The sequence below is a fragment of the Sinohyriopsis cumingii genome, chromosome 2 (assembly GCF_028554795.1).
Source record: "Sinohyriopsis cumingii isolate HCF-2022 chromosome 2, ASM2855479v2, whole genome shotgun sequence".
In the NCBI taxonomy this organism is placed as follows: Eukaryota; Metazoa; Mollusca; class Bivalvia; order Unionida; family Unionidae; genus Sinohyriopsis; species Sinohyriopsis cumingii.
The window spans coordinates 125,106,922-125,122,108 of NC_142962.1; the positions used below are offsets into that span (position 1 = coordinate 125,106,922).

General features: G+C 35.4%; 1 protein-coding gene across 1 annotated transcript in view; it reads right to left on the reverse strand.

Annotated features, from left to right (window-relative positions):
* Positions 1-7,026: 7,026 nt before the first annotated feature.
* LOC149805760 (RNA-binding protein 25-like) overlaps positions 7,027-15,187 on the reverse strand; it is a 99,823-nt gene continuing 91,662 nt past the window's right edge. Inside the window, exons 19-20 of the mRNA XM_089950429.1 lie at positions 11,862-12,008; positions 7,027-10,251 (exon numbers count right to left, since the gene is read on the reverse strand). Coding sequence (XP_089806555.1) covers positions 10,159-10,251; positions 11,862-12,008 — 240 coding nt within the window. The 3' untranslated portion in view covers positions 7,027-10,158. The remainder of the gene's footprint in view (positions 10,252-11,861; positions 12,009-15,187) is intronic.

Consider the following 15,187-nt stretch of genomic DNA (forward strand, 5'->3'; position numbering starts at 1 on the left):
ACAAGCTGTGTAAAACTTTACGAATAATTTAATTTTCTAAGTTATAAAGCAAAAATTTTGGAGGAATTCACAGTAGTGATACTATTTTCAATATGGCTGTCATATTCATTTAGGACAAAGTAGATATTGTAAGTCTTTTAGTGATAATCCCATTTGATATCACCATCCATGCTGGAGGAGAAGCGATAACAAAATTTTCAAGATGGCTGCTATAGCCTTATAGCAGCCATAATGTATGTCATTCTATTTTCATGTACACCCAACTAAACTTCATATGAAATCTTTGAGTGAAAACAAGAATTTCATTATGGCAGCTACATTGGATGTGAGATGGTACTATTTTCATTTAGGACAAACTAGACATCACAAGAAGTCTTCAGTGATACCTCCATATGACTAGGAGAAGCAAAAAGATTATGGCCATATTTCATACGGGATCAACTAGACCATGGGATGAAATTTAGATTTTTTACAGTTACAGCCATATTTCTGTTAATAGTTATTAAAGTTTGCTGATAACAAAATAAGGCTTTACATTTCCAGTGTCATCCACTCTGGAATCAACCGAACCATGTGTACACAGGGAAAAAAAGGGAAAGAAAAATGTGAACAGGATTGTTTCAAACAGTCATTACTCATCTGCATTTATAAATTATACTACTGCTAGGAATAAGAATGACATGGTGAGCAACTGTGGTTCGATATCTTCATCTCCAAGGAGGTAATGATGCAACAGTAGCTAAGTGCCAGTTACATAGTAAAATGTATAAATATTTTAATGCTTTGACACCACTGCAACCTTGCTTCAAAATATTTGTCCACAATAGATACACTATCAAAATTTCTTATAGAGCAAGCCTGCACTTAGCCAATCGATCAACACAGGAGTCCCCAAAAGAACACAGAAGTCCCCAAAAGAATTTCCATGTATTTAAGATAAAGCTCATTTCTTCCTTTTAACTGTCTTGTGTTGAATCCGTCTCATATGTTCTTCAGCAAATAACAAGATTTTCAAATTAGCTCCTATGGTAAATATATTAGGGGTCAGCTTGGCACCACTCTGAGGACAAATGGGACATCATCAAGTCTTCTGGTGAAAACCCCACATCATAATGATCACCCATTGTTGGGTAGTAGTGACACCAAGATTTTTAACACAGATGCCATAGCATATTGAATGTACAACTGGCACTATTTCCATTTAGGACCAACTACATAGTCATCCATTTGGAGAGGAGTAGAGATAACAATGTTTTCAAGATAGGACTTTCAATTCAAGAGTAGCAATAAGATGATTTCAAGATGGCTGCTGTGATGACCATACTGTCAGATCCACATAAATTTCATTTAAGACCAACTAGACATCATAGTAAGTCTTCTGGTGTAAATCCCCGTCAATATGACTTTGTAATCAACTTTAGTGGTGATAAGATTTGTAGGGCGGCTGCCATGGTAGCTATATTGGATGTCAGATTGGCATCATTTTTATTTAGGACCAGCTAGACATCAAAAATAGTTTTTTGAGTGAAAACCCCATGCTGAACCAACCATCCATTTAGGAGTAGTAGTACAATTTTCAGGATGGCTGCCCTGGTGGCCTTATTGGATATCAAGCTAGCAACATTTGTTATTTAGGACCAAGCAAACATCACAAGAAGTCTTTCAATGAAATCCATGTTGAAATGACCATCCATTCAGGAGTAGCAATAACAAGATTTTCAAGATGGTGACTGTAAGGGCCATGATGGGCCATGATGGGTGTCAGATCAGCACCAATTTCATTTAGGTCTAAATAAATCATGGAATGATTATACGTAGTTACAAGGTAATCATCTAAGTAATTTAGAAGAAGTATTGGTTACCAGCTTGTGCTAATGGGTGAAAAAAGGACAACAAACCATTCCATAAGCTCTTTGATCTATGAACACTAGAGCTAAATATGGCTAAAACAATTTCATTTGTAAATTCAATTACACAATAACAGTTTTGAAGAAAAAATTTCATCACAGATATGGGATCAGAAAATGGACTTCATTGTACCATCTTTAGATATTATAAAGATAGATACAATTGGCAAATTGCTAGCTGAACAAGAATCTCTGGATGAGACTAATGTGAATTGACACCATATGTTCTGTAGAGCAAAAATAATTTCCAGCAATTCAAGACCATTTCTTTCTTTTAACTGCCGAGTGTTGAAAACATCTTGGATATACTTCAGTGATAACAATATTTTCAAATCAGATGCTGTGGTTGGGATACTGGATGTAAGCTTGGCACCGTTTTCATTTAGGACCAACAAGGCATCACAAGCCCTGTGGCAGATAATACCATGTTCATATGACTTTTAGTTTTCGAGGAGCAATGGTAACAAGATTTCAAATGGCTGTCATGGTGGCCATATTCAATATCAGGTTCACAACTTTCTATTTAGTACCAACCAGATATAATAAGACTTTTGGTGAAACACAAAGTGTTAGTATAAGCAGGCATGTATGGGTAGTGATAACACGATTTTCCAGATGTCCTATTTGGCAGCCATACTGCAAGTCAGACTGGCATCATTTTCATGAATGACTAGCAAGACATCATATGTAGTCTTTCAGTGAAAACCCCAAGCTGATATGACTATTCATTTAGGAAAAATAGTGACAAAATTTACAAGTTGGTCACTGTGGCAGGCATTTTGAATCTCGGACATCTAATTGACACCATTTTCATTTTGGGCCAACATTAGAATCTTCTCGTGAAAACCCCATATTCATATCACTTTTCATTCAGAAGGATTAGCAATACAAGGATTTTGAATATTACCACTGTTGTGGCCATACTGGATTTTTTTTTTTGTTGTTGTTGTTGTTATAGGGTCTAACGCCATTTTTCAGCACAAGATAGGCTATACATGGCGGCCAGTATTAATGGTGGAGGAAGAACCCGGGAAAACCCAGGAAAGAACCACTGACCAACGAGAAGCTACCGGCAAGCTTTCTCACATATCCACATTGACCGAGCCTAAGACTTGAACCCACGCAGACAGAGGTGAGATGGCAGTGATCCATGACGGAGAGCGCTTTAGACCACTCAGCCACTCGGGGCCCCCATACTGGATTTATGATTGGCAATAATTACTTTTCATTCCAACTAGACACCAAACGAAGTCTCTTGGCAAAAACCCATCGCTTTTCATTTAATGGTAATGATAACACGATTTTCAACAAGATATTGGATTGCAGATTGGAACCATTTTCATTTAGGATTAACTAGACATCTTAAGAAGGAACCATTTTCATTTAGGATTAACTAGACATCTAAAGTTTTTGAAGATGAGTGCTGTGATGGCTATATTAGCCATCTGATCAGTACCATATTCATTGATTAACTACACATCACAAGATATCTTCTGGCGAAAGCCCCATGACAAGACTTTCCATGCAAGAGTAGTGTTAATAAGGTTTCCAAGTTGGCCATTGTGGTGGCCATATTGGACAACAGATCAGAACCATTCTCACTATGTACCAACTAAACATCATGTCTTTTAGTGAAAATTACGTTAACACGATCATTTATTCAGAAGCAGTAGCAATAACAATTTTTTCAATATGGCTGCCGTGACAGCCATATTGGATGTTTGATTATCACCATTTTCGCTTAGGACCAACTAGACATCACAATAAGTCTTCTGGTGAGAACTCCTTGTCATTATGATTTCCATTCAAGAGTACTGGTGGTGCTCTACAGTTTCGTATTTTGCATAGGGTCAGAATCTTCAAGAAAAAGAATTTCCACAGGTTTCCTCACTGCTGTATGATTGATAGGTGTACAGCTTGGCTTTACTCCAGATGTGCACCTTTCAAAAAAGTACTAGTACTTTAGACAAATTCAGGCTGATTTTTGGAGCAGAAGGGGGCAGTCATTTTAGTTAGCAGTGTGCTTTGATCATTTACAATTTCCAAACGTACAATATCCAATGAAATGTCAGCTATATTACACTAAAGTAGCATAGAGGTATGCCAACATTCTCTCCACTGCACACGTTTTAAATGCAAACAACTTCCCCTTACATACGTCACTCTCTCAAAAGTATATAATAACTGGTGAGCACCCCCTTAAAGAGAACATAGGTATTATTATTGTATGATTTAATTTTAATTATATGGCTTAAACATTTAAGTTGCAAGCCTCAAAACAGTCCTTAAAAATAATTTTCCTATATTCCCCCCAACAGAACATTATTTATTAGTGTCAGAGTCTCTAACAAGTCCAGCCCACCCACCCCAATAAAAAGTGAGCTATTTTAAAAATGCACATTACATTTTGTCAACATAGCAACCAATGTTATGCTGAAAGACAGGAACATGAAACCAGCCAGAATTATTCTTGAGATGTCAGCAATAAATTTTACAGTTTGAAAAGGGATGAAACAGATGAGGTTCATAAAGGTCAAAGGTCAAAATATTTACCTATTGTTTAATATGAAAGAAGCAAATTTGCTTGGTCATCATTTATTTTTTAATTTCATTTTAAATAAATGAAAAAAAACATTTTTACTATTTATTTCTTTTACTTAATGCAACAGTTTTAAATTTAAGGTGACTATTCCTATATTCTAAGAATTCTAATTTCCCCATAATTAAGGTTACTACTCACACAAACATGCCTCATGGCACATTATGTAAGCAAGAGCAAAATGAGCATAATTAGTTTATTTTCAAGCTTAACATCAATATTAATGTACTATTTTATTCAGAACATCATGCATAATGATATGAAAATACAAAAAATAATTGCATAGAGTTTTATATTTGTTTTAAGGTGACGCTCTAGTTTCATAATTTTGCATAGGGTTAGAATTTTAAAGAAAAAGAATTTTCCTGGGTTTCCTCACTGGTTATACTGGCTATTTAACAAAGACTTTGTATATCTTAGGTTTAGTTCAAGGAACCTTTAATTCCCTTTATTTTTGTGCATCATTGATAGGTGTAATATGGGTTATAGACTATACAGCTTGGCCTTACTCCAGATGTGCACCTTTCAAAAAAGTATTAGCTCCACTTGGTCATTTTCACTTCCTGAACTTCAGAGGTAAATTTTATTTTAAAAAAGAGCCAATAACTTTTTTTACAATTTATATATTTTATAATTTATTCATTGCACTTTCAGAAGCTGGTATAGTCTAGTCTGGCAAAATTCATTTTCCCTTTTTTAATAGCTGCTAAGGATAGTGTACTTTAGACAAATTCAGGATGATTTTTGGAGCACAAGGGAGAAGTCATTTTAGCTAGCAGTGTGCTTAGATCATTTACAATTTCCAAAAGTACAATATCCAAAGAAATGTCAGCCATATTACATTAAAGTAGCATAGAGGTATGCCAACATTCTCTCCACTGTGCATGTTTTAAATGCAAACAACTTCACCTTTCATACGTCCCTCTCTCAAAAGTACATAACTGGTGAGTGCCCCCATTAGAAACAACAAGATTTTCAAGATGCCATTGTTGTGGCAATTCAGGAAAATCTGGTCAGCACCATTTTCATTGAGAACCAAGTAGACATCATAAGAAATATTTTAGTGATGGACATACTAACTGTGCAAGCGACACAATTTTTCTTTAGGACACCTAGACAATGGGATGAATGTGTGAGTCAAATTTCATGTCAATCCTCAAACTAGTTTACGAGAAATAGTGCTAACAAAACTGTGTCATTGGGCAGATGGATGACAACAGACCATTCCATATGCTCTTCTGGTCTCTAACCAGTAGAGCTATAAGATAAAAAAAATGAACTATTAAGTGTCTTCCTACTGATATTTTTTTCATTCAGATTTTTTAAATTTTAGTCCATATCTAAATGGACATTAATAGACCGATTTTGCTACTTAAAAATATTACAATTATCAATATGCTGCTAGCAATAATTTGAAGCCCTGATATATATGCACATCCCTCCTTTAATCCATTATGGACCTTTTAATTCTCTGTTGCAGAAGTTCTGGTTTCAGAAGTTCTGGTCATCAGCAAAGCCTTCTCAACCGACGAATCTGACAGGAAATTTCATAGCAAACACAAGAGTGTATGCTGATGTGGTCATGTATGCACATTTACTCATCTTAAATACTGTCAAGCTAAAATTTAGTACTAATATAGTTTAACTAAAATCTATTCAATCCAGAGTATTGAATGCTCTTAAACCTCAACTGCCATCAAGAAACTTCAGACAAAAAGTACTGATCACTACGGCAGTTTGGATTTGGATATTTTTTTAAAACATAGCTTTAACAATTTTTCAGTCATGTCGCTATGATGTCTGCAGTGTGACAGTTTATAGTGATATCTAGTACTGGGGAAACATGCCACAGACATGTAGCCTAATGTCCCACCCTGTCACATTATCCTGATACCAGGCTGACCAGTCCTAACACTAACCTCTTAATGCTGAGCGCCAAGCGAGGCAGCTGTTAGTACCATTTTTGTAAGTCTTTGGTATGACTTGGCTGGGGATCGAACCCAAGACCTCCCGCATCTGAGGCGGATGCTCTAACCACTAGGCCACCGGAGCAGTACGGTAGTTTGCAATGGTACCTAGATTGTAAACTGGGTAAAAGAAAGAGCATGCCAAGCCTAATCATCAGAATACTGGGCACTACACATTTATTTTTTCAACATGCACGGATTTCATTGTGACATCACTGTGCAACAATCAATCTTTTTGTACTGGATTATACCTTTCGGTTGACCTTGTCCAAAAACGTCCACATACTTTATCATTGAGTTTTGCCATCAGGGCAAGTAAACAATGACCTTCCAAAGGAACACATATGTAGAAGGATCAAAATAAGGTGTACAATCACCATTTAAAGGTATGTATAATCAAATTCTAAAAGATGACACCCATTACTGAAATATTTGGTAATGAATGCAAAAATGACTATTCTAACTTTTATTATAGAAGCGGAAAAATGTGATGGACAAGTTTCCTTCCTTGTCCCCATATTACTGGGGTTTAGAAAACAGAACAAGGCAATGGTTGCAAATTTAATTTACATTTATTCTTAATAAAAAAAAGCATTTATAGACTCTCAAGCTTCAAATATCCAGTAACATCTCTGTTGATATGACGATTCATTGAGGAAAAATAGTGATAACATTTTCAAGGTGGCCAATGTGGCGGACATAATGAATCTCGATTGGCACCAAACAACACTTTCTATACTGCATGTCAATGAGGTTATGTATGTATATTTACTCATCATGAAATCAATTTTTAACTGTTGTTCTAAACTTTAATAATTTAATTTAATGGATTAGTTCTTTGTTTTTTTTTAAATCCCAACCATCCACATTTAAAAATTGAACCATATATACATGAGAAATAATGTGACATATACTCACAAATATTATTAAACAGGAGCAGAGAAGGTAATTAACATATTCTTAATTTTCTGCTCCTCTGAGGAGTAACTTTACTTTTCTACATGTATAGACCTCTAAACATGCACTAATACTTTTCAATGCTAACCATTTCTAGAACAAGTACAATACACATGTCCTATAACAAAGTTTAGCCATGAATAGCTGGCAAAATAATATCACAATTATTTGAATGACAGAAACCAAGGAAACAATTTTATGAGCAAAAATTACTGTAAATGACCATGAAAGCATATGACCCCCTTTCAAACAATCATTAGAAGCAGTGTACGATTAATTAAAGCCATGTTCTGGCAAGCAGACCTGCCAACCCTGACCAGTCCGTCTCAGTAAGGCAGTTGCTTTCCGTAAGATTAATCAGTTTTCAGTAAGGTGTAACAAAATATAAAAAACTGCTATTGCGAAGCTGGAAAACGTAATCAAAAGTTTGATTCATCGATGACAAACATAATGTTCAACTGAAAGTTTGTAAAGTATGCATAGACTTTATTTACCACTAGTTACAGTTGCACAAACTCTAGTTCCAAACCCTATGCAGTTCAATGGCTTGTTGCCATCTCTCAACTTGACATAATTCTTGGAAATTCTTTTCCATTTCACATGACAACAGCAATCACATCTCCCGCCATGAGACATATTCAAATTGGCACGTGATGTCCAATAAACATAATTGTGTTCTTTCCAGCATTTATTCACAAGAATCTGAATACTCCTTTTTATTCTTGTGCTGATTAACTTATTTTCCTGAAGCTTATTTTCCTTTTCATCTTAAACATGCATCGCTTTCTGGATGCCATTTTATAATCTTTTATAATCAACAGTTTGACCATGCAGATGCATCACATGAACAAATAGGTGCAGTTTAAAGCATATGGGGAAGTGCTGTTAAGTTAGTCTGGTTCCCTGATGAATTTCACAAATTCTAAGATGAAACCTGGATCCAAATAAAACACAGATGAACCAATTATCCAGATTTTTCGGCAACGATCATTTTTCCATAGTTTTGGCTAGTATGTCATAAGTCCATATTTTAAGGATAATTTTCATAAGACTTATGGCAAAATCGTAAGAGTTGGCAGGTCTGGGCAAGGCATTCATCATTTGCAGAACAAGGATAAACATTAGGACATGCCAAACAGTAGATACTTAACTAGGACTGCAATCACATAGGCAGTCAAATTGCTAGAAAAATATGAAATAAGATCACATGTCTGATGATTTCTCACTGAGAAAGAATAAAAAACGTAAATTTTGCAACAGTGACAAAATATTTGACAGTGGAAAATAATCATCTTGACAACACTGAAAAGATAGAAAATACTGTTTCGACTTCATATAATTAACCCTAAAAGAGCATTTCATAAAGTACATTTTGGTGAAACATACATGCTTATAATGGAAGCTAATATCACTTCTTCAGAAATGTGAAAAACATGCTGACAATATTATGCATATAGGGATTTTTTTTTCTCTCAACAGGGCTTAGGTCTTTAAATTTCATCATTCACATTAACATAACATGTGATGTGCATGTTGTTGCTGCATGTAGGTCAGTGACATGATTGTCAAACTCATGTTCGTTTTGTGTTCTACTAACCTGGTAAATAAACATGACTCAATTAAACTTTATATCAAAGTTACAAACTGGCCACATTTAACGTTGTGCATTTTATTTAGTACCTAAAGGCCTCACAGCAGGTACGACTCAACATGTATCATAAAATTAATCATAGTCTAAAATCTTAAGAGAAAAATGCAGTGCAGTGTATGTAGCGTGGCAGCTATACAGACAAATGACAAATGGTGAATAGACTCCATATGCACAACAGATTTCAAGTTTGCCCTTTCAAATAATAACTATCTCTTTGGATTCATTATCATATAAGAGAATGAATACTATGATTAAATGAAGACAACAGTGCAAAAGACTGCTATCAATAATCGTCCCAAACCAGGGTCTATTCTAAAATGCTAAATCGCGATATTCATGCCAAATTCTCAATCGTGCCAAGAATCAACCAGTGCACCCGACCTTTGTTTACTTTTATTTAATTTCCCCAATATTTTGAGTATCTCACTTCTTTTCATTCCATGGGGGAGGAAGAAGGAGTGGGGGGAGGAGGGATCACCCACTCCTTTTCAGATGCAACACACAACCTGCAGGACATGCGAAAGAAATAAAATCTTAAATACACGTGATGACAACTCTTGAAATGCTCAATTATAACTCTTTTTTTTTTCTTCTTTTACTATTTCACTTTAGAACTATTATCAAGACGAAAGAACAAAAAAAAAAAAAACAAGGAATAGAGTGAAGATGGATACATTCAAGGATGCTGACAATTACAGCTTTATTATGTACATATACACTCAACAATTATTCAGTCTTATTCACTCCCATCCACAGCAGTAAATTATTTAGACAGGATTTATGAGCTAAACCAACTCTTCCTAATAAAAAAAACATGTATGCCCTACTCTGTATTTACAGTTACAACTGAGTTTCTTGTCAATAGATCCTGTTTTAATATAAAACACCAATTGCTGGATAGGCATAATAGTATTATGAGAGCACAATGCACACATAATAATCCCCTTTTAGTCTGCTCAATGCCTTCTATATTCATTCCTCAGCAAGATCTTCAACAAATTGGGACAAGTTCCACAGAAGTCTGCTGTCGTGGTTTATAAGAATGCACATGACCAGAAATACATTCATATAAAGTGATCATTTTACAAGTCCAGCTTTCTTTGCCTCTGTTTCATATACCAACAACCGCCACATTTTGACAACAAACACTTCTGCCTCCTCATCTAAAACCTGTAGAAAAAAACATAAACAAGCTTTAAAAAACTGTTATTATTTAACTCTTTTCTAAAGAAGAAAAACAAATAAAGTCAAAATAACAAACACAAACATAATTTTATAAGAAGGTGAAAACTGAAGAAATTGAGGCTAGAATGACTTGTCAAATACTTTCAACATTTCTAAGTGTCAGAAAGTTGTCATGAAAACATGTCATACTCTGACACAATACTTACATCACATAGCAATGCTAACATATTTAAGTGTAAGAAAACGTCATGAAAACAAGTCAGTGTTTACATAACATCTAGTAATATTACGATGCAATGTCAATATTTCTAAATGTCAGAAAGTTGTCAAGAAAACATGTCACTGTGACTAACATCTAGCAACAATACACAGCAATGTCAAGAACATTTCTAAGAATCAGAAAGTTTATTATAAAAACTGTACAATACTGTGACATGTTACTTAGCAACATCACACAGCAATGTAAAAAAACAATTTCTAAGTGTCATTATGACATGAAAAATGTCCACAATGAAATATATCAGCCTGCAACATCACATAGCAAGGTCAACATGTGGTGCAGTCTTAGGATATAGTGTAAATTCATGTAATTTTGTGGATATGACATTTCATGGATCCTTAAAAATAAATATTTTTGTTGGTATTAACATCTGGAATTGGGGAAGGGGTCCAGCTTTCCACTAATTCACATTATGTGACATGTACAACAAATAAATAGAAAATCAAACATGTGTTTGTTGTATACGAAACATATTTAATTTGTCCTGTTTTCCCAATTTTCATTTAATCATTTATAAAATATCTTTGTATGTATGTATGTATGTATGTATGTGTATATATACACACACACACACACACACAAGACAAAATGGAAAGTGCTATCCTTGGATTCTGTAGGAGAATGCTTGATAATAGTAGGCAGAATTAATATATTAATATTTAATACAAACAATACTATCATAAAGGTGAGAGAATTTTTAATTCATACTCTATGTAGATTCTAACCCAGGTCTGTTGGTAAATGGGACCCATCACCTTGCCTGCACACACAGTCCATATTCTATCATGACTACATTCCCCCCTTTTTTATCAGTGGGTGATTTTATTGTTCAATATATTCTGTCAGTGGGTCCTGAAACACCTTAATCACATCTTAGGGTGGCTATTCAATTTCAAAACTGCCTTCCCCCTGCCCCATGTGTGTTTTAATGGAACAGCCCTGAAAAAAGTACACAGTACACTACAAGGCTTATCTGACCCCACAGTGCAAGTCCCCGACTTCCAAAAATATGAGACCTCCTTTTTGTCAAGCCTGCCTTTATTTACCTAGAAAGTAAACAATATTAAGAATGAGCTATCTAAAATATTTTAAACACCTAGTGTAATGGAGGATGTAGATGGATGCATAGATGGGCACAAATATGGATGCCAAAGTGGTCACTATGTTTAGCTTCCACCAAAGCAAGTCTGACCAAAATGGACCTGGATGTCTTCATTTTTGTGTGAAAGTGCTATATAAATAGTACTAGCACACTTGATAGAACTCTCAATGTTGAAATCCTAAAAATGGTCCTGTTAAAATTAATTGTACATACCATAGCCACATCATTTAGTATACTCTGTGGTTGACTTCTAGCCATAACTTTCTGACAAATAAAATCTGTTAGTGTTGGTTCCTCTTCACCAATGTATTCTACTATCTTTTTATTAACCCATGGTTTTATTCTCTTGTCCATCAGAGACTGAAATAGAAGAAGAATATAGAAAAGATTACAATCAACTTTTACATGGGATAAAGAGAAGAAGAAAAAAAATGGAAAGTGGACAGGATAATCCTGGCATACAGTGCTAATTAGAAGGAAGGTTAAAAAATATGAAGGAATAAATTGTCAAAATTATTGGGAAGATGAACCCTTCAAATTAAATGTAAATATGCAGCCCTTCAAAATAAAAGGCAAATATCGTTAAATCTGCTATAAGCTGAATCCTTATAAATAAAAGTAAATATTTTCTCTTAAAAGTAAAATAAAACAGGTGAAAGATGTCCATGTTCTGTAAAAAAAAAATATACTAAAAATTTAAAAAATAAAAAGATTAAAAGTGTGTAATCCTTAAAATATAGGATTAAGCAAAAAACAATCTTACATGACTTTTAATACTAAAACTCATTTTTTAAAAGTGTAAACTAGTAGAAAAAGGATATTCAAGAAACTCAACTTTTGCCAAGTAAGCAGCCTTAACTTGCAGAGACATGAAACTCTATGACTTTAAGAACTTATTTTGTAATTATATCATTTCAACTTATGGAACTATCACTTTTCTCTATTAAAACAGGAGGGAGAGGTCATTTAGCCCACAAATGTGACCCCTGAGTGACCTCAATGAAAGGGCCCATAAGATGCACTGATTACTAGATCCCTAAGAAAACAAATTTTTAAGAAAATTATGTTTCTTTGAAAATATTTACTGGATTACATTAAACATTTGGGATATAAGCCTGCTACTTTCCAAATCCAGCACTACAAAAGAAGATTAAAATTCATATTTTCTATCTAAAGGGCAAGAACTTTTGTCTAACTCAGAATGACAACACCAGATGTTGCTAATTTTAACCTGAGCAACAAGTCAATGAGGATGCTTGCATGGAGTGGCTTTTGGGAATGTTTTTAAGTCACTTGATCAAGTAAATATTTTGATAGAAACCTAACGTACTTACAAATTCGCCTTCTTGTTCAAAAGCAAGGCCCATCACTGACCCCTAGTTTCATAAGCTGAAATCTTGACATGGCTCTGATTTTTTGAGGCATTAGAGCATACCAAGCATATAACCCACTTCAGCAATGAAGATAGGGATACAGGGGTGATATCCTGCTTCCCCACCAGGAAAAAGAGTTACATGAGTGTGCCATGACTTGCCTCTGTGATTTTTAAGGGTCTTGTATGGTTGATACTCTTGAACTATCAATGGAAGAGATTGTATGACTACTCTGCCTACTGACTGTAACATGCAAAGCCTGGTTGTATCAAGTGGACCAATGAACCATCCGACCTTAAGATAGTTCAGGAAAAGAAAAAGGGCATGTAACTCACTCATCTTGAATGCTGAAGCTAATGCCATCAGAAAAACATGTTTGATAGAAGCATCAGTGATCTACAGGTTAGAGACTTAATTTATATGAAATGAATCAAGTTAAAACCCAGGACAGATTCAATCTGGAAACTGGGTGAGGGATTCTGGTCAGTTCTTACTGATACTGTGTTGGCCTTAATGCTAGAATGTGTCACACAATATGGAGAAGGTTGCCTTTCGTGGTAATTGGGATCAACTGTTTCTCTTCGTGATGCCAAAGAGCCAGCCAGTTGAAATGCTGAGGCACTCGTTAGGAGAATGTTTCTGACTCTGCACCAGTCCCTGAAAACAAGTCACTTTAACTCATAAGCCTTCAGGTTGTAGGACCATCTTGCTCATGAGCTCAACAATCAAAACTTTAAATTCTTTCTCTCATAAGGCCAGCCAAACAAGAGCCAAGCATGATGAAAATGATCTGGGCAGGGGTGTAACATCCATGAATGTGGTTGTTTGAGAAGATTTGGCTTGGCTGGAATCTTTCTGGGCAGATCTATCATTAGATTGAATAGACTGAGAACCCATGACTTGCCCCATTTGAGATGGGCTATTAGAATCATCTTGCAGTTCCAATCTCACAACTGCTGCGTTTTACTTAGTACCAAGACTGTGGGAGGCTAGTTGGCCCACAACCCTTCCCAACTCAATCACAGCCCAATCTTCAAGGTCTGGAACTTAAGACACAATGTCTGAACAACTTGTGATTCCACTTCGTCACAAAAAGATCAATCAGTGGATGCTCCAAAAATGCAGAATTCCAAAGAAAGATTGATGGAGACCAGATTATCCTTCCAGAACTGAAAGGCATTGATGACAGACTTTATTTCGAGAAGGTGGATGAGGAGGTGATGTGGAAATGCCAATCCCTGGCTTCCATGTGTTACTGACAGTAGCGAAGTCCAGCAATAGGTGGGCACCCAAACCATATGAATTTGGCATTGGTACAAATAGTAATTTCCGCTTGGGCTCCTCCTGAGGAATACCTATCATTAGTCATCCTGGCTTACGACACTTATGCAGGAATGAATCAATCTCATGCATGATGACTTTCTGATCAACAGAACATGAAAAAGGGTGTCAAGGGTTCATACAGAATTCTGAATGACAAATTCAAAGACTTTTCCCAAAATTTCAAAGACCACAAACAGAGATTTCTAAGACCTATGTTCGCTAACATTTTGGATACAAGTTATCTTATATGAGAAAACAACGTATGCAAAATACTACAATATTGTTTTAAAGATGAAATGAAACAGAATGGGTCATCAAAAAAAAAATAAACTAGGAAAACTCAACTATATCCAAATCTAACCTTGGACAATGATATTTGTGATTATGGAAAGAAATTCAAATGTTTGTGTTTATTTCAATTTTCAAAGACTTTTAAAGACCTCAGGGAAATCTGCTTGATTTTCCCAAACTTTCAAGGCCTTGAAAATGCTACCTCATTTTTCCCAAAGTGTCAAAGACCTTCAAAGACCCTGGGTGCCACTGGGTCAGCAAAGTCATCTACGAGGAGCACCTTACAAACGGCCAAGTGGGATGCAGTTCACTGCTGCACTGAATAATCCAAGAGTTGCAAGAACTCTTGCTGAAATCCAAGATCTGTTGGAAACAAACTTAACGAGTTTGACAATCTGGGTTAAGCGAATGCAAGGGAGCTCTACCTGACCAAGGTTAGTAAGAAACACCACACCGAGATTGACAAAATGCAAGGATTAAGATCAGTTTTCCCCATTCACCAGAGAACCTAGATGATTCCAATGCAATAGGAGATTGTTTCCGCCTTTGAGG